The sequence below is a fragment of the Chiloscyllium plagiosum genome, chromosome 15, assembly GCF_004010195.1.
Source record: "Chiloscyllium plagiosum isolate BGI_BamShark_2017 chromosome 15, ASM401019v2, whole genome shotgun sequence".
NCBI classification, from domain to species: Eukaryota; Metazoa; Chordata; class Chondrichthyes; order Orectolobiformes; family Hemiscylliidae; genus Chiloscyllium; species Chiloscyllium plagiosum.
In genome coordinates, this window is record NC_057724.1 from 67,350,304 (window position 1) to 67,366,219 (window position 15,916).

A 15,916-nucleotide genomic window follows, 5' to 3' on the forward strand; every position below is an offset into this window, starting at 1 on the left:
GGATGTTGAGTGGCTTGGAGGGGAACTTGCAGGTGGTGGTGTTCCCAAGTATCTGCTGCCCTTATCCCTTTAGATGGAAGTGGTTGTGTGTTTGGGAAGTGCAGCCTCAGGATCTTTGGCGAATTTCTGCAATGCATCATTTAGATAGTACACACTGCTGCTCCTGAGCGTCAGCGGTGGTGGGAGTGGATGCTTGTGGATGTAGTGCCAATCAAGTGGGTTGCTTTGTCCTGGATGGTGCCAGGCTTCTTGAGTGTTGTTGGAGCTGCACCCATCCAGGCAAGTGGAGAGTATTCCATCATACTCCTGACTTGTGCCTTGTAGATAGTAGGCAGGCTTTGGGATTCAGGAAGTGTATTACTTGCTGCAATATTCTGACCTGCTCTTGTAGCCACTGTGTTTACGTGGTGAGTCCAGTTGAGTTCCTGGTCAATGATAACCCCCAGAAAGTTGATAGTGAGTGATTCAGTGATGGTAACAGCACTGAATGTCGAGGGGTGGTGGTTAGATTGTCTGTTATTGGTGATGGTCATAGCCTGCCGTTTGTGTGGCACGAACGTCACTTGCCATTTGTCAGCCCAAGTCTGGATATTGTCCAGATCTTGCTGCATGGACTGCGTCAGTATCTAAGGAGTCGTGAATAGGGTTGAGCATTGTGTGATCATTGGCGAACATCTCCACTTCTGACCTTATGATGGAGGGAAGGTCATTGATGAAGCAGTTGAAGATAGTTGGGCCAGGACAATCTGTTGAAAATGTTTCCCCTCATGGGAGAGTCGAGGACCAGAGGGCATAGTCTCAGATTAAAGGGGAACCAATTTAAGATTGAGATGAGGAGGTTCTCTCAGGAGATTAAGTGATTTTGGAATGCCTTAGCACGGAGAACTGTGGGAGCACAGACATTGGGAATACTTAAAGCTGAGATAAATAGATCCTTGATCATCGAGGAATCAAGGGTTAGGAGGAAAACATGAAATGAATGAGAGAAATTTTGGATGAGCCATGAGCCAATTGAATGGCAGAGCAGGTTTGAGGGGTCAAATAGCCTACTCCCGTTCCTATTTCTTATGATCTCATGGTCAAGTTCAAATTTAGAAGCAGAGACTGTAAAACAATCTGGCTCAGCCTGAGATAGGGCTGGGAAGGAAAATGCAATCAATATAAGAATCAATGTTTCAGGCAGGGATCCAAGATTGGACTTCCCAATGTTAATGTGAAGCAAATACAAAATAGGATATTGGGAAAACATGGCATACCAATTCAATGATGGTCAACAGACTCATACATGTATACAGCACAAAAAGAAACCATTCTGTCCGTCCATGTCCATTCCAGTTCACAAAGGTCTGATTCCACTAATCCCATGTTCCAGTTCTTGATCCATAGCCCTGGAGACTATACCAACTCACATGAATATGTAAATACTGATTTAGTGTTACAAGAGTTTCTAACCCTCTGTGGAACCACAGGAGATGGGTGAGATATTGAATGAACATTCCTGTCAGTATTTACTAAGGAGAGAGACATGGAATCTAGGGAATTTGGGGAAATAAAGTCATGTCTTGAAAAGAGTTCATATCACATAAAAGATGATGCTAAAGGTCTGAAATTACATCCTCCCTGTACCTCAGTGTCCTGAACTACATACAGAACTCTGCCTTACTAACATTACACACAGTTCCAGCATAATGTTCTTGCTCTTGTATTCTGTGCTGCAGCTAATAATGAGGAGAAAGTGAGGTCTGCAGATGCTGGAGATCAGAGCTGGAAATGTGTTGCTGGAAAAGCGCAGCAGGTCAGGCAGCATCCAGGGAACAGGAGAATCGACGTTTCGGGCATAAGCCCTGAAGAAGGATTTATGCCCGAAACGTCGATTCTCCTGTTCCCTGGATGCTGCCTGACCTGCTGCGCTTTTCCAGCAACACATTTCCAGCTCTGCAGCTAATAATGGCAAAGTTCTCGTACACCTTCTTAACTACCTTATCTACCTGCCCTGCCATTTTCAGGGATCTGTGGATATACACATCAAGATCCCTTGGATCTTCATTACTTTCCAGGGTAATACATAGAACATAGAACAGTACAACACAGTACAGGTCCTGCAGCTCTCGATGTTGTGCCGGCCTTTTATCCTACTCTAAGATCATGCTAACCTACATACCCTTCATTGCACTATTTCCATGTGCCTATCCAAGAGTCACTTAAATGTCCCCAGTATAACTGACTTTACTACTATCGTCTGACAGTGCATTCCAAACACCCACCACTCTCTGTGTAAAGAACCTACCTCTGACATCTCCCCTATACCTTCCTCCAATCACCTTAAAATTATGCCCCCTCGTAATATGCATTTCATCCCTAGGAAAAAGTCTCTGGCTATCCACTCTATCTATGCCTCTCATCATTTTGTACACCTCTATCAAGTCATCTCTCATCCTTCTTCGTTCCAATGAGAAAAGCCTGAGCTCCCTCAATCTTACTTTTTACTTCATGCCCTCCAATCCAGGCAGCATCCTGGTAAATTTCCTCTGCGCCCTCTCTAAAACTTTCATATCCTTCTTATAATGAGGCAACCAGAACCGAACACAATATTCCAAGTGTGGTCTAACCGGGGCTCTATAGAGCTGCAGCATAACCTCGCGGCTCTTAAACTCAATCCCCCTGTTAATGAAAATCAACACACCATTTGCCTTCTTGATAACCCTATCAACTTGGGTGGTGACTTTGAGGGATCTATGGACATGGATCCCAAGATCCCTCCGTTCCTCCACACTTCCAAGAATCTTGCCTTTAACCCTGCATTCTGCATTCAAATTCGACATTCTAAAATGAATTGCCTCACACTTTTCAGGTTGAACTCCATCTGCCAATTCTCAGTCCAGCTCTGCATCCTGTCAATGTCCCGTTGCAACCTACAATAGCCCTCCACACTATCCAACACTCCTCCAACCTTCGTGTCATTGGCAAGTTTACTAACCCACCCTTCTACTTCCTCATTCAAGTCATTCATAAAAATCAGAAAGGACAGAGGTCCCGGAACAGATCCCTGTGGAACACTGCTGGGTCACCAAGTTTCAGGGTGAATACTTTCCATTTACTACCACCCTCTGTCTTCTATGGGCCAGTCAATTGTGTATCCAGACAGCCAGATTTCCATGTATACCATGCCTCCTTACTTTCTGAATGAGCCTACCATGGGGAACGCCTTGCTAAAATCCATGTATACCACATCCATTGCTCTACCTTCATCAATGCATTTTGTCACATCCACAAAGAATTGAATAAGATTTGTGAGGCATGACCTGTCCCCTCACAAAGCCATGCTGACTATCTCTAATGAAGCTATGGTTTTCTAAATAATCATAAATCCTGTCTCTTGGAATCCTCTCCAATAATTTGCCCACCACCGATGTAAGACTGACCGGTTTGTAATTCCCAGGATTATCCTATTCCCTTTCTTGAATGAGGGAATAACATTTACCGCCCTCCAATCATCTGGCACTACTCCAGTAGACAGTGAGGACGCAAAGATGATTGCCAAAGACGCACCAATCTCTCCACTCGCTTCCTGTAGTAACCTTGGATATATCCTATCTGGCCCAGGGGACTTATCTATCCTTACATTTTTCAAAATTTTCAGTACATCCTACTTTTTAACATCAACCATTCCTGCCTTTCCCTACAACCCCCTATGCTCTAAAATGCACTGTCTCACATTTATACTGGAGGTCTTAAAGGGACGACCTGATGTATAGAACAGGAACTGATTGTACAAATGCCCCTGTATGACGAATAAAAAATGCAACTAACATCACAGTCCTTACCTGATTTACCTGAGTTTCCCTTCTTTGGTGTTTTTTTGGTGGCTTTGGGTGACTTTGGGGTTTTACGAGAAGGAGGAGTCGTTTGAAGCAAATCCCATATGTTAAAATCACCTACAGGAACAAGACAAAGGTATTTGTAAAACATGAGAGTCATTGCTCAGTGACACCCACAAGGAACAAAGAGCTTCTGAAGCAACATGCAGTTTCAAAATAAAACAGAGCTTTTCATGGAAAAATAAGGTGGTGAGATTCCTGAGTAAAGATGAATGAGATCCCAGTGGAAATCGTGAACTGGAAAACAGAAGTCCATCAGCTTTTATGTCAACTTTCTGGAGAATGGTATTTTGTTGAGTTTTACTAACACCAATGGATGAATAATTCCAGAGGTTAGCCACAGACATCTTTATATAGCTCATTTTATTAACTTTTATTGAATGTTGGTCAATCTGCTGGAGGTTCGTGTTAAAACAAACCCCTGTACTTGTTTATACATTTAACCTGGGATTTTAAGGTGGAATTGGACTGATGTGGGGGCAGTTGGTTCACCTGAGCTGCAAACCTGATGTGACGGTCCCCTTCCACTTAACATTGTGCAAAATAAAGTTGGTGCTTTATCTCAATGGAGTCATAGGGAGGCAATTCTTGATGATCCCATGCCAGAGGTGAGTAATGGGCATGGGTGTTGGCATTGGTCATGGGGCTGGGGGACAGTTTCAGCAGCAAGACCAGCACTGTGGCCTTCTGTAGGCATACATTTCCTGATAAAAACAATGACTGCAGATGCTGGAAACCAGATTCTGGATCAGTGGTGCTTGAAGAGCACAGCAATTCAGGCAGCATCCGACGAGCAGCAAAATCGACGTTTCGGGCAAAAGCCCTTCATCAGGAATAAAGGCAGAGAGCCTGAAGCGTGGAGAGATAAGCTAGAGGAGGGTGGGGGTGGGGAGAAAGTAGCATAGAGTACAATAGGTGAGTGGGGGAGGAGATGAAGGTGATAGGTCAGGGAGGAGAGGGTGGAGTGGATAGGTGGAAAAGGAGCTAGGCCGAAACGTCGATTTTGCTGCTCGTCGGATGCTGCCTGAATTGCTGTGCTCTTCCAGCACCACTGATCCAGAATACATTTCCTGATGCTGGGTACTTCAATCAGGCAGTGATTGAATTAGGAAACCACAGGCATCTGTGGCCAAAAATGTTTGAAATTTGTTTGGCGTCATCCCTGTGTAGTGACTCATCTGCCCACTGCTGGGTTAACAGCAGCAGCAAGATATGTTTTAACCAGTCTGTTCATAGCAGGTGGGACCTGAACCCAGACTTCCTGGCTCAGAGGTATGGTCACTCCCAATAATGGCAGCAACAAGATGAGGCCCTTAAGTAGTCATTAGTTGCCCAGTTAAGGGCTTCAATTGGCAGCAGGGATTTAATCAGGTCAGGGGTGAGGGTTCTTGTACCGTGTACTGTTCCTACCTCTTAGCCAGGAGTCCTGAGTTTAAGTCCAGACGTGTGTAGTAATATCCCTGAATAGCTTGCTTAGAAAAGGTCTTAATTAGGGTGGAGTTTTGTGAGGAGGTAAATTCCGTCCCATCCAGCATTTTCCTACCTGATTAAATGTTCTCTTGTTACCAAAGCTTCCATAATGGAATAGGACAAGATTCGGTTGATGAAGTGCAGTACTATCAAATATGCTGTTCAGTCAAGGTCTCACTCACTGACCATGTTTTAAAAACTCATCCATTGGATGAGAATGTCGCTGACTGGGCCAGTATTTAATGCTCATCCCTAATTGCTCAGACGTGTTTTAATGACATATCACTGGTGGTTACACGGTCACCAATAGGTTAATCTTTTATTCCAGATTTTTATTGAATTCAAATTTGTCCCTCTGCCATAGAGGGATTCAAATCCGTGTCCCCTGAACAATAACCTAGAGGTTCTGGATTGCAAGTACAACAAGGTGTGAGTCAGTCAGCTCAGTTGGCTGAATGGCAGGTTTGCGATACAGAGTGACACTGACAGCATGGGTTCAATTCCCAGGCTAGCTGAGGTTATGGTGAAGACCCCTCTCTCTCTCTGCCTGAAGTGTGGTGACCCTTAAGTTAAACCATCACCAGTCGTCTCTCTCCCTCCAATGTGAGAGCAACCCAATTGTCTAGTGAGACTATGATGATTGTATTTTTTACAATAAGGCCACTATTGCAAAATATGATGAGAAGCAGGGGAGTTTGTGTATTAATTCACATCTTATATGCAACTCATCTTCTTCCTTGCATTACAACACTGATTGCACTTAAAGAAACTAAAGATCTACATTTTCTATGAATCACTGAGATGTATTAATGTTGTAAAAGGTGCTAAAATAATGCAAGTTCTTTGTTTCCTTGATCACAGTTAGCAGGTAAAAGTAATTTAAGACAAAAGAATGAACAGGATAAGTAGATAAAATTTCACATTTCACAGTTCACATCAGAATTGGCAATTAACACAGAAGATTCTAAGTAGCAGTGAAAGTATAGGAGAGACTGACTTTAGGTACTTATAGATGTTCTGCTCAAACTTGGTCTAAATGCAGACAGTAGGCAACTGTATCTGGTTTAGAGTTTGCGGTTGACATGAATAAATTAATGAGGAAAAAAGCTAGCAGCCAAGACACAACAGTTCCCTTTCCTCCACCTGGTTAGCTCTTGAGCTGAATTAAGATTGATGGATAAAGGAGAAGGAAAAGTCAGTTTTCTTCAGGAATGTCGATTCCGCCGACAGAGGTCACTGCAGAATGATGCTTTGAGAGATGCAAAAGTCTTTCATTACCTAATCCACTTAGCACCACATGAGGTTATTGGTTAATTGTGAAGTTCTCATGTATACACTGCTGTCAAATCTGCCAGCCCCAGCAGTGTGTCAATCGTCGCTAGCTTTTTAAACTTTACAATGACATCCCACTGAATCCAAATCTCCAAAGAATCCATTCACTTTGAAATTATACTTTTTTAGATTCATTATTTTTGGTGCTGCAGTTTGAAATAATGCCAACTATTGTCACACTTCTCAACAGCACATTCTGGTCACACCGGTCAGTTTCGATTGAATGAATTATATTGTGTTCCAAACAGGCATTGAGTTGGGAAAACGGACAGGTAAAAATATTCTCAAGCAATATTTTGTGTTTTTGAATGATCCTTTTGGTGTCCCTTCATCCCCAGAAGATACATGATGCTTCCAGATCCCTATCATTGCTCCAGATTCTTGGATAGTTCCATCACAGCATCGGGAATAATCCTTTCCTCCAGATCCTATTAACCCCTCCTTTGCTCACCATACCTCTGGAAATCTCAGCTCTCACAACTTAAATACACACATAGTGTTCCTATGTTTCTGGGCCCCATAACTTTCTTCTTAGTCATCTTAGTTGCTTGGACTCCACTTTCCACACTATTGCTGTAACTCACTCTCCACCCAACACAGATACACCTAGAAACACTTACTCCACTGCTCAGGCATAGTAAAGATCCTACTGTCCAACTCTGTCATGGTAAACCCTAATAGTTCCCCTTTCAACTTCCTGAACCCCTGCTCCCAGTTATTGGTCCCTCCTATAATCACCAGATCCATCAATATTGCTGCCAGATGTTATGTGAAAGTGTTGGAAATGCAGGTCCACTGTAAGGACCAACCAGTATATTTTCTCATCAACCTGTTCAGAGATGTTATTACACACCTGCAGAGCAGGTAAGGCTTGAATTGGGTCCCCATATTCAGAGGTGGGGACACTACCACTGTGCCAGAGGCCCCCTCCTAATGGATAAACCAGTAAAACTCCAGAGCTGATGGAAAGCATGTGATTCCCACTGGAATCTGGCTTTAAGTTCTGGATTCCACTCACTGGGAAAACTAGAGAAGGGAAATTCATGCTGGACTGACCAGTGATGCCAACATCCTGGGAGCAAATACAAACACAGCTGGGTTCACCCCTTCCAACTCCATTTTGATTTGGCTCCCTCCCTCTCCCTTGATGGTCTGCATTACCCTTAACTGGATTTGCACATAAATTAAACAACTGGAAAACATTGGTATGAAAAGAAGAGCTGGATACATTGCCTTTTCTGGGGGGCATTGTGTGTAATTTGATTAATTGATGATGGATAATAGATGAAAAGTACAGTGGGTGATGTGGTGGTGGGAACGTACTGTCTAGTTGAGTTTGATAACACTTCCGTGTAAAAGAAACATTAAGGGGTGGATTGATATCCCACATTGTCTCATGCTGCTAATGCCATGGGCTGGTGCTCCAGAGGCTGATGTTAATGCTTTGGTGCCTTGGATTTAAATCTCATCATTACTTCTGCTGGAAGTTAAATTCAGTTACTATCTCTGGCAAAGAGAGAACTGGATTCAGAGGAGTTCTTGTGACACAGTGGTGTTTCCAAATCTTTGAACTAGGAGACCCGGTTTAAGTCTGAGAAGTGTAATGACATCTTTGAATCGGGTTGATGAGAAAATATCCAGAGCTGGATTCTTCTTTCATGGAGAAGTTGATAAAGAAAGAGTCTGGAGGGGAAGGACAGAAACCGATGCTTGTGCTAAACTATAAAGCCCCTATAAATCTCCAAAATTGTTCCACACACATGGAGATTGGTCTGTTTAAACATCACGGGCCCAGACTGTTCCCATCTTTGGAACACCTCGCCCATCTTAGTGGTCCCATTCCCCAATGTCCCAGGGTCACGAGAGAGCATGCATTCTACCAGCTCGGGTCCATCAGCCTCCTTCTGCTGAGTACTCCAGGTTCAGGCACTTTAATCACTGCCTCCTGCAACCAGCCAGCCACAGAAACGTCAAAAACTCATACTGGACATTGTGTTCATCTCAGTCCAATCACAGCTACTCTGTCATAACAGCTCAAGGAACTCTCCCTCCAACCAATTCCAAATCCTAACAGATCAGGATATTTCAGCACAGCTGGACTTCAAAACCCCAGGACTTCGCTCTACAATAGAACTCCTCCCTGGAACAAATGCACTCACATTTTACACAAACTAAACATTTATTGTAACAACCTCTTAGCTCTCTAACCCTTGATCCTCACTGCATCCAATCTGATACACATTTTTGATCATTTTGTTTTGCATCTTACATTCAAAATAGTGAAGAAACAATGATTAAATACACAAATGGATATGTTAAATTTCAGTTACAGAATGTGAACACCATAGGACTGGGAAAAATACCAGAATTCCATAAACTTACACCACAAACAGATATACTCTGGCACATTAGTCTTGTTCATAAAACAGCGCTGGCACATTACGAGACATAATACTATTACTGATATCATTTATCTCCTTCAATTCTCAGCCCAAAAGCAGATCTGACTCACAGTGGGTAGGGCAGTATCATGGGATAGAGCAAGAAAGCGGATCCTTACTCCACTCCAGCAGGAAACATGAACCAAACCCTATAATCACTGGCACTAACTTGACTCACATCAGCCAACCAGCTATATCAACAACTGAGCTGACCAGCCCCAGGAAGGAGTTTGAGTTAGTGTGATAACGGACACGTCTTCATGCACATAGCAGTATGGAGCTACAAATAGTGTTGGCAGAGGCTCCACAATTCTTTTCATCTCCATCAGACCATAAGAAATAGGAGTGCAAGTAAAGCCATTTGGCCCATCGAGTCCACTCTGCCATTCAATCATGGCTGATGGGCATTTCAGCGCCACTTATCCACACTCTCCCCATATCCCTTAATTCCTTGCGAGATTAAGAATTTATCAATCTCTGCCTTGAAGACACTTAATGTCCCGGCCTCCACTGTGCTCCGTGGCAATAAATTCCACAGGCCCACCACTCTCCGGCTGAAGAAATGTTTCCTCATTTCCATTCTAAATTGACCCCCTGTAATTCTAAGGTTATGCCCATCACCTGATGGAAACAATTGCCCAGCATCCACTCTTTCTAGGCCATGCATCATCTTGTAAGTTTCTATTAGATCTCCCCTCAATCTTCTAAACTCTAACAAATACAATCCCAGGATCTTCAGCCATTCATCATACGTTAGGCCTACCATTCCAGGGATTATCCATGTGAATCTCTGCTGGATAAGCTCCAGTGCCAGTATGTCCTTCCTGAGGTGTGGGGCCCAAAACTGGACACAGTATTCTAAATGGGGCTTGACCAGAGCTTTATAAAGTCTTAGCAGCACCTCACTGCTTTTACATTCCAACCCTCTTGAAATAAATGACAAAATCTCATCACATAGCCAAGCAGAAATCTTTCCTACCCTTCCTGTCTGCCATTGGTGTGTGCTGGAAAGATTTACAAACTGATACTCAAACCTTTGACCACGTTATAAATGCACTTTCCTGGACCATCAGGACTCCTGGGATGGAATTGAACATGCAGCACCCACTGCATCGTAGAACCTCTATTTATAAAGATTACATCCATCCTCTGCCGTAATGACCAGCGTCTGCTACAAGAGGTAATCTAATCATTGCCCTCTGACATTCAATGGCGTAACCATCGCTGGGCCCTCCTCTGTCAGCACCCTGGGGGTTTACCATTAATCAGAAACTCAATGGGAAATTCAGTGATTACAAGAACTGGTCAGAAGCTAGCGAGTAATTCACCTCCTGACTTCTCAAAGCCTGTGTACCATCTACAGGGCACAAGTCAGGAGAGTGATGAAATACTCCTCCCTTGCTTCAACACTCAAGAAGCTTGACACCACCCAAGCCAAAGCAGCCTGCTTGATTGGCACTACATCCACAAACATCCACTCCCTCCACCACCGATGCTCAGATTAGATTAGATTAGATTAGATTACTTACAGTGTGGAAACAGGCCCTTCGGCCCAACAAGTCCACACCGACCCGCCGAAGCGTAACCCACCCATACCCCTACATTTACCCTTTTACCTAACACTACGGGCAATTTAGCATGGCCAATTCACCTGACTTGCACATCTTTGGACTGTGGGAGGAAACCGGAGCCCCCGGAGGAAACCCACGCAGACACGGGGAGAACGTGCAAACTCCACACAGTCAGTCGCCTGAGTCGGGAATTGAACCCGGGTCTCTGGCGCTGCGAGGCAGCAGTGCTAACCACTGTGCCACTGTGCGTCCACTGTGCCACCGTGCCGCTCAGTAGGAGTAGTGTTTAAAAGACACACTCCGATCATCACTTAGGCTCCTTAGGCACCTCCTTCCAAATCCACAACTAATTTCATCTAGAAGGACAAGGCCAGCAGATACATGGGAATATTACCGCTCGCAAGTTCCCATCCACGCCGTTGACCATTCTGACTTGGAAATATATTGTCATTCCTTCACTGTCGCTGGCCAAATTCCTGGAACTTCCGCCCCTAAAGGCACTGTGGGTCTATCTACAGTGTCAAAATGTGAAGCGCTGGAAAAGCTCAGCAGGTCAGTCAGTATCTGAGGAGCAGGAGAATCGACATTTCAGGCATAAGCCCGTCCTGATGAAGGGCTTATGCCCGAACCATCGACTTTCCTGCTCCTCGGATGCTGCCTGGTCTACTGTGCTTTTCCAGCATCACACTCTCGACTCTGATCTCCAGCATCTGCAGTCCTCACTTTCTCCTGGGTCTACCTGCAGCAAATGGACTGCAGTGGTTCAAGAAGGCAGCTCACCCACCATGTTCTCAACGGCAATTAGGGATGGGCAATAAATGGTGGCCCAGCCAGCGATGCTTGGACCCCGTGAACAAATAAAACAAATCTGGGAATGCATAGCACAAGGGAAAAGAAATAATATTGGGGTTGTGGGCCGTGAGGAGAAAGGTGAAAGGGTGTGCATACACCATAATAAGAAATAACTTTAAAGTGATTCGAGGTCGCCGTATTGTTTGAGGTGGTTTGGGAAAGATACAAGCAATCTACTATGTGACATACAACACACTGCTCCTTGTTGTTAAAAGGTGTGGCTGTGTATTACTTGATGTTTCTGCTGCATGTCACAAGGTATAAATGCTGTACCTATCCATGCAGATCCTACGGTCAATTTGCAGTCTGCCGAAATCAGCACGAATTGACTGGTTTTGTCGTTTTTTAAAAAGAATGTTTTAGAGAAATGAATGACGGATATCTCAAAACATTAATACAGATTTATAAATGACTGTAGAAATATGCATTGAGGTTGAAGTGGAAAGAATAGCAGGGCAAATTCGAAAAAAATAAGTAATTGAAATGTGGTGGAGTAATTCAAGGTCTTCAGCATAATGTTGTGCAGCTGAAATCCTTCAAGAAAGGCTCCCAGGGTATAAAGCTGAATACATGTGACATGTCTCCTGCACATATCTATCTTTCCCTTAAATGTAGTGACAATTTTACAATGCAGTAAAGATTCGAAGGCTGTGCTGATAGGGGTAGATGAAGTGAGGTGCATAGAGGTTTACATGAAGCAAACACATCAGTGTACACTCATTAGCCAACTCCTGAGCTGTAAATTCTGAGTGAAAAAGCTCCTAGCACATATTAATATTATTCATTTCATTCACTAATTGATAGATAAAAAACAATGCAGCATGGATACATCTATTAAAAGCAGCTGCTTAACGCCAGAGACATTATTTTGAATCTTTCTGCAAATTGAATACAGAAGAGCTCAACGGATGACCCTTATTGGTCTTAGTTTGCAACCCTTTGCAGACAGGGTTTACAGGCGTTCAATTCTGTTTTAAACAATCAAACTCTGCACATTTACCACAATGGAGTCAGGATTTCAAGAAGGAATCTTTTCTTTAAATTGTTGACAGTCCTCTGCCAAGTTAACCAATTGCTTTGTTTTCTTGCAACTTTCATTTCTACTCCAAAAATCACACAAACCCTTTGTCTGCTGCATAGAAGTACATCAAAAATGGTTGCATTGTGCGGATTATTGTTTATTCGTGACAGCAGGTAAACAAGTACCTCCAGGGACTGCAAACTGAAGAATCCTGGCACCGATATGAGAGGCTGCGATTGTCTCTTTTTTGGATGAAGTGTGGGAGGCAAGTGTGTTAGGTATGAACTAAAGCACCACTCCTGATCCCGGACATGCTCACCAGATTGCACGTCGAGCTGACTAAGGGTTGAGGAGTGAGCTTCGGCCTGGGAAAGTGCCTTAATACATGTTACATTTCCTTCCCAAGGCCAGGATGCTGTGAACATAGACTGTTTCTTAAATCTCTAACACTGGATACCTTTTCAATACAAGCATCCTGAGATAGTCAATGATCAAACACAACAAGAAACAATAGTCCAAATAGTCTGATGTGTATCTGAAAGGTAAAATCATATCGCTGAATTATATTTGCGTAGGTACGTTAATCAAAGTGAATGTGAATGCAGAATTGCAGTTTCCTTTAATTTATTCATTGAACACGTGTATATTATTTATATAATACATTAACTGGGGATTCATCTCTGCTTCTACACATATGAACAGATTGAAATAAGATGGTGGGTTAGAAGGTTATCTCCCTGAAAAATATTGCCTATTAAAAACTGTGTAACGTTCGGCTTGGGGGGGGGACGAGGAGAGTCAGGATTAGGGAAGGGCTGACAGGAGATGCTGGGAAGGCAGAATGTGGGCAGAGAAGGGAGGGTGGGATGAAGAAGGGATGGAGGAAGAGGAGAAGACGCCGGGGTTGAGTGGGGGATGTGGGTGTTGGGGTGGATTCACGGGAGAACAGACAACAGCAGTTTTGTGGCAGGGGAGAGTGGTTCACTGTCGAATGTCAATCTCCATGCTAGCTGTGATCCAACCAATCAGCGATCTTTTCCAACACAGTATAAATTGGTGCTCTCTTCCTAAGTTTGGTTTCTTGCATCCCAGTCCTGAATCATGTATGACAAAAAGCTCTGAGCCTACGCCTGGACAATTAGGGCCAAAGAGCCTGTTTCCATGCAGTATAACTCAATGACCCTACAACAACGTTTAAATTCTGCACTTCCAAGCAATTATTAACAAGAAGCTTGCCACTCTAATTGCACAAACAGTGAGAGCTCAAACAGAAATGCCTTACTCAAAGTATAAGTTTCACAAGAATTTTAGCAATTTGATCTCTAAATTGGTTAAACAATCATTTTAAACTCTCCTTCCTACAAGATATCCAAAGTCTATGTCATATTTCTGATGAAGGGATTATGCCCGAAACATTGATTCTCCTGCTCCTCAGATGCTGCCTGACCTGCTGTGCTTTTGCAATGCCACACGTTTTGACTCTGATCTCCAGCATCTGCAGTCCTCACTTTCTCCTATGTCATATCAATCAGAGTTAAAACTGTAGCATGGAAAATTGTAGAGTGCTCCATTTCCTACAATTTTAAAACTGTTTCACGTTCAGCATTCCCACTAAAATCACAGTTTGATTGATGTCCCAAAAATCAGTAGCAGGACTAGAACTTCTCTAGGACAATACAAGATGGTATAAGGTATGATGTGTCAAATTGGGAAGAGGCAGGGGTCAGCCCCAATGACAGGGGCAGTCACAACAATTGAAACTGGTTCCTCTAAACAATCTCTTCCAGATAATTTGACCTAATATTAATTAAATCCCTTTCAGAAATTGACACTTCCTGCTGCTTATTTAATCAGCCAACATAAAATTGGACTGTGTAATAACTGGAGTAAGTTGAACATGGAGAATCAAATTTCTTGAAGCAGTTCTTTTGACATCAAACTGTGTGTCATTGTGTTAGTATTGAAAGAAAGCACTTACCTGAATCTTTCCCACCTGAAGGATTGTGAGGTTTGGCAGGAGCTGTTGAGAAAATAAACATTCTGTTACTGATGTGTACAGCATTGCAGAGTAACGTAAAGGTTTTCAGAGATTATGCTTAGGTGATGTGTTCACAATCATTTCCATTTAGCTGATTCAGAGTGAAGGACTGAAATCATTTGGATAATTCATGCATTTCAGTGCTAATCTATGGCATTGCATTGATATACCAATTAGTGTAATACCTATGCCAAGCCAAAGTTTAAATTCAGCTTTACACCCCACGGAGCCAGTTTCCTCACTCAGCCAGGCAACAAAATGAGGGATGGGCTAGAAAACAAAAATCTAAATCATGTCACCTTGACTGCTTCTGCCCATCTGCACCTTCAGTTACCGAGTGGCAGCATTAAAGAACAAAAAATGCAGCAGAAAACTGAAGAGGAAGTTAAAATACAGTAATTTAAAAGATACAGAAAGCAATTGGATCTTGGTTAAAAAAAGAGACCAGTTTCACCTTTGGAAGTTTTTAAGATGGAGTTGGAAATGATCTGCATTTGCGTTAACATTGAGTCATTTACAACCACCGGAAATTTTAAAGCATCATCTAAATTTTATGTCAATTTTAAATCACATCTAATGAACTACTTTCTGAAATTAATCACTGTTATAGGATAGGCAATGTAGCCAATTTGCACATAAAAAATTTGTTCCATAAAGAACCAAAGGCTCCAGAACTTGCCACTCCCCGAGTCAAGCTTTTCCAGTACACTTAACTAACATCTACTCAACAGTGTGGAACATTGCCCAAGTATGTCCTGTACACAAAAAGCAGGACAAACCAACCTGGCCAATTACCACCCTACCACCCTGATTGTCAATAAAGTGATGGCAAGTGTCACTGATTGTGCCATCAAGCAGCACCTGCTCAGCAATAACCTGCACAGTAATGCTCAGTCCGGGTTCTGCCAGGGCCACTCAGCCTTAGATCAAACATGGGCAAAACAGCTGAATTCCAGAGGTGAGGAGAGAGTGACAGCCCTTGACATAAAGACTGCATTTGAACAACTGTGGAGCCCGAGCACGGTGGCACAGTGGTTAGCACTGCTGCCTCACAGCGCCGGAGACCCGGGTCAATTCCCACCTCAGGCGACTGACTGTGTGGAGTTTGCACGTTCTCCCCGTGTCTGCGTGGGTTTCCTCCGGGTGCTCCGGTTTCCTCCCACAGTCCAAAGATGTGCAGGTCAGGTGAATTGGCCATGCTAAATTGCCCGTAGTGTTAGGTAAGGGGTATGGGTGGGTTGCGCTTCGGCGGGTCGGTGTGGACTTGTTGGGCCGAAGGGCCTGTTTCCACACTGTAATGTAATCTAATCTAA

At 43.4% G+C, this 15,916-nt stretch overlaps 1 protein-coding gene across 6 annotated transcripts in view; it reads right to left on the reverse strand.

Moving 5' to 3' along the window:
- Positions 1-15,916, reverse strand: part of cd99l2 (CD99 molecule-like 2) — a 167,862-nt gene that overhangs the window by 40,407 nt on the left and 111,539 nt on the right. For 4 of the 6 annotated variants that reach the window (XM_043705120.1, XM_043705123.1, XM_043705125.1 and 1 more), the window contains exons 3-4: positions 14,544-14,585; positions 3,825-3,935 (exon numbers count right to left, since the gene is read on the reverse strand). In XM_043705120.1, the coding sequence (XP_043561055.1) occupies positions 3,825-3,935; positions 14,544-14,585 (153 nt within the window). The remainder of the gene's footprint in view (positions 1-3,824; positions 3,936-14,543; positions 14,586-15,916) is intronic. The other 2 variants (XM_043705122.1, XM_043705126.1) reach the window with 1 other exon arrangement.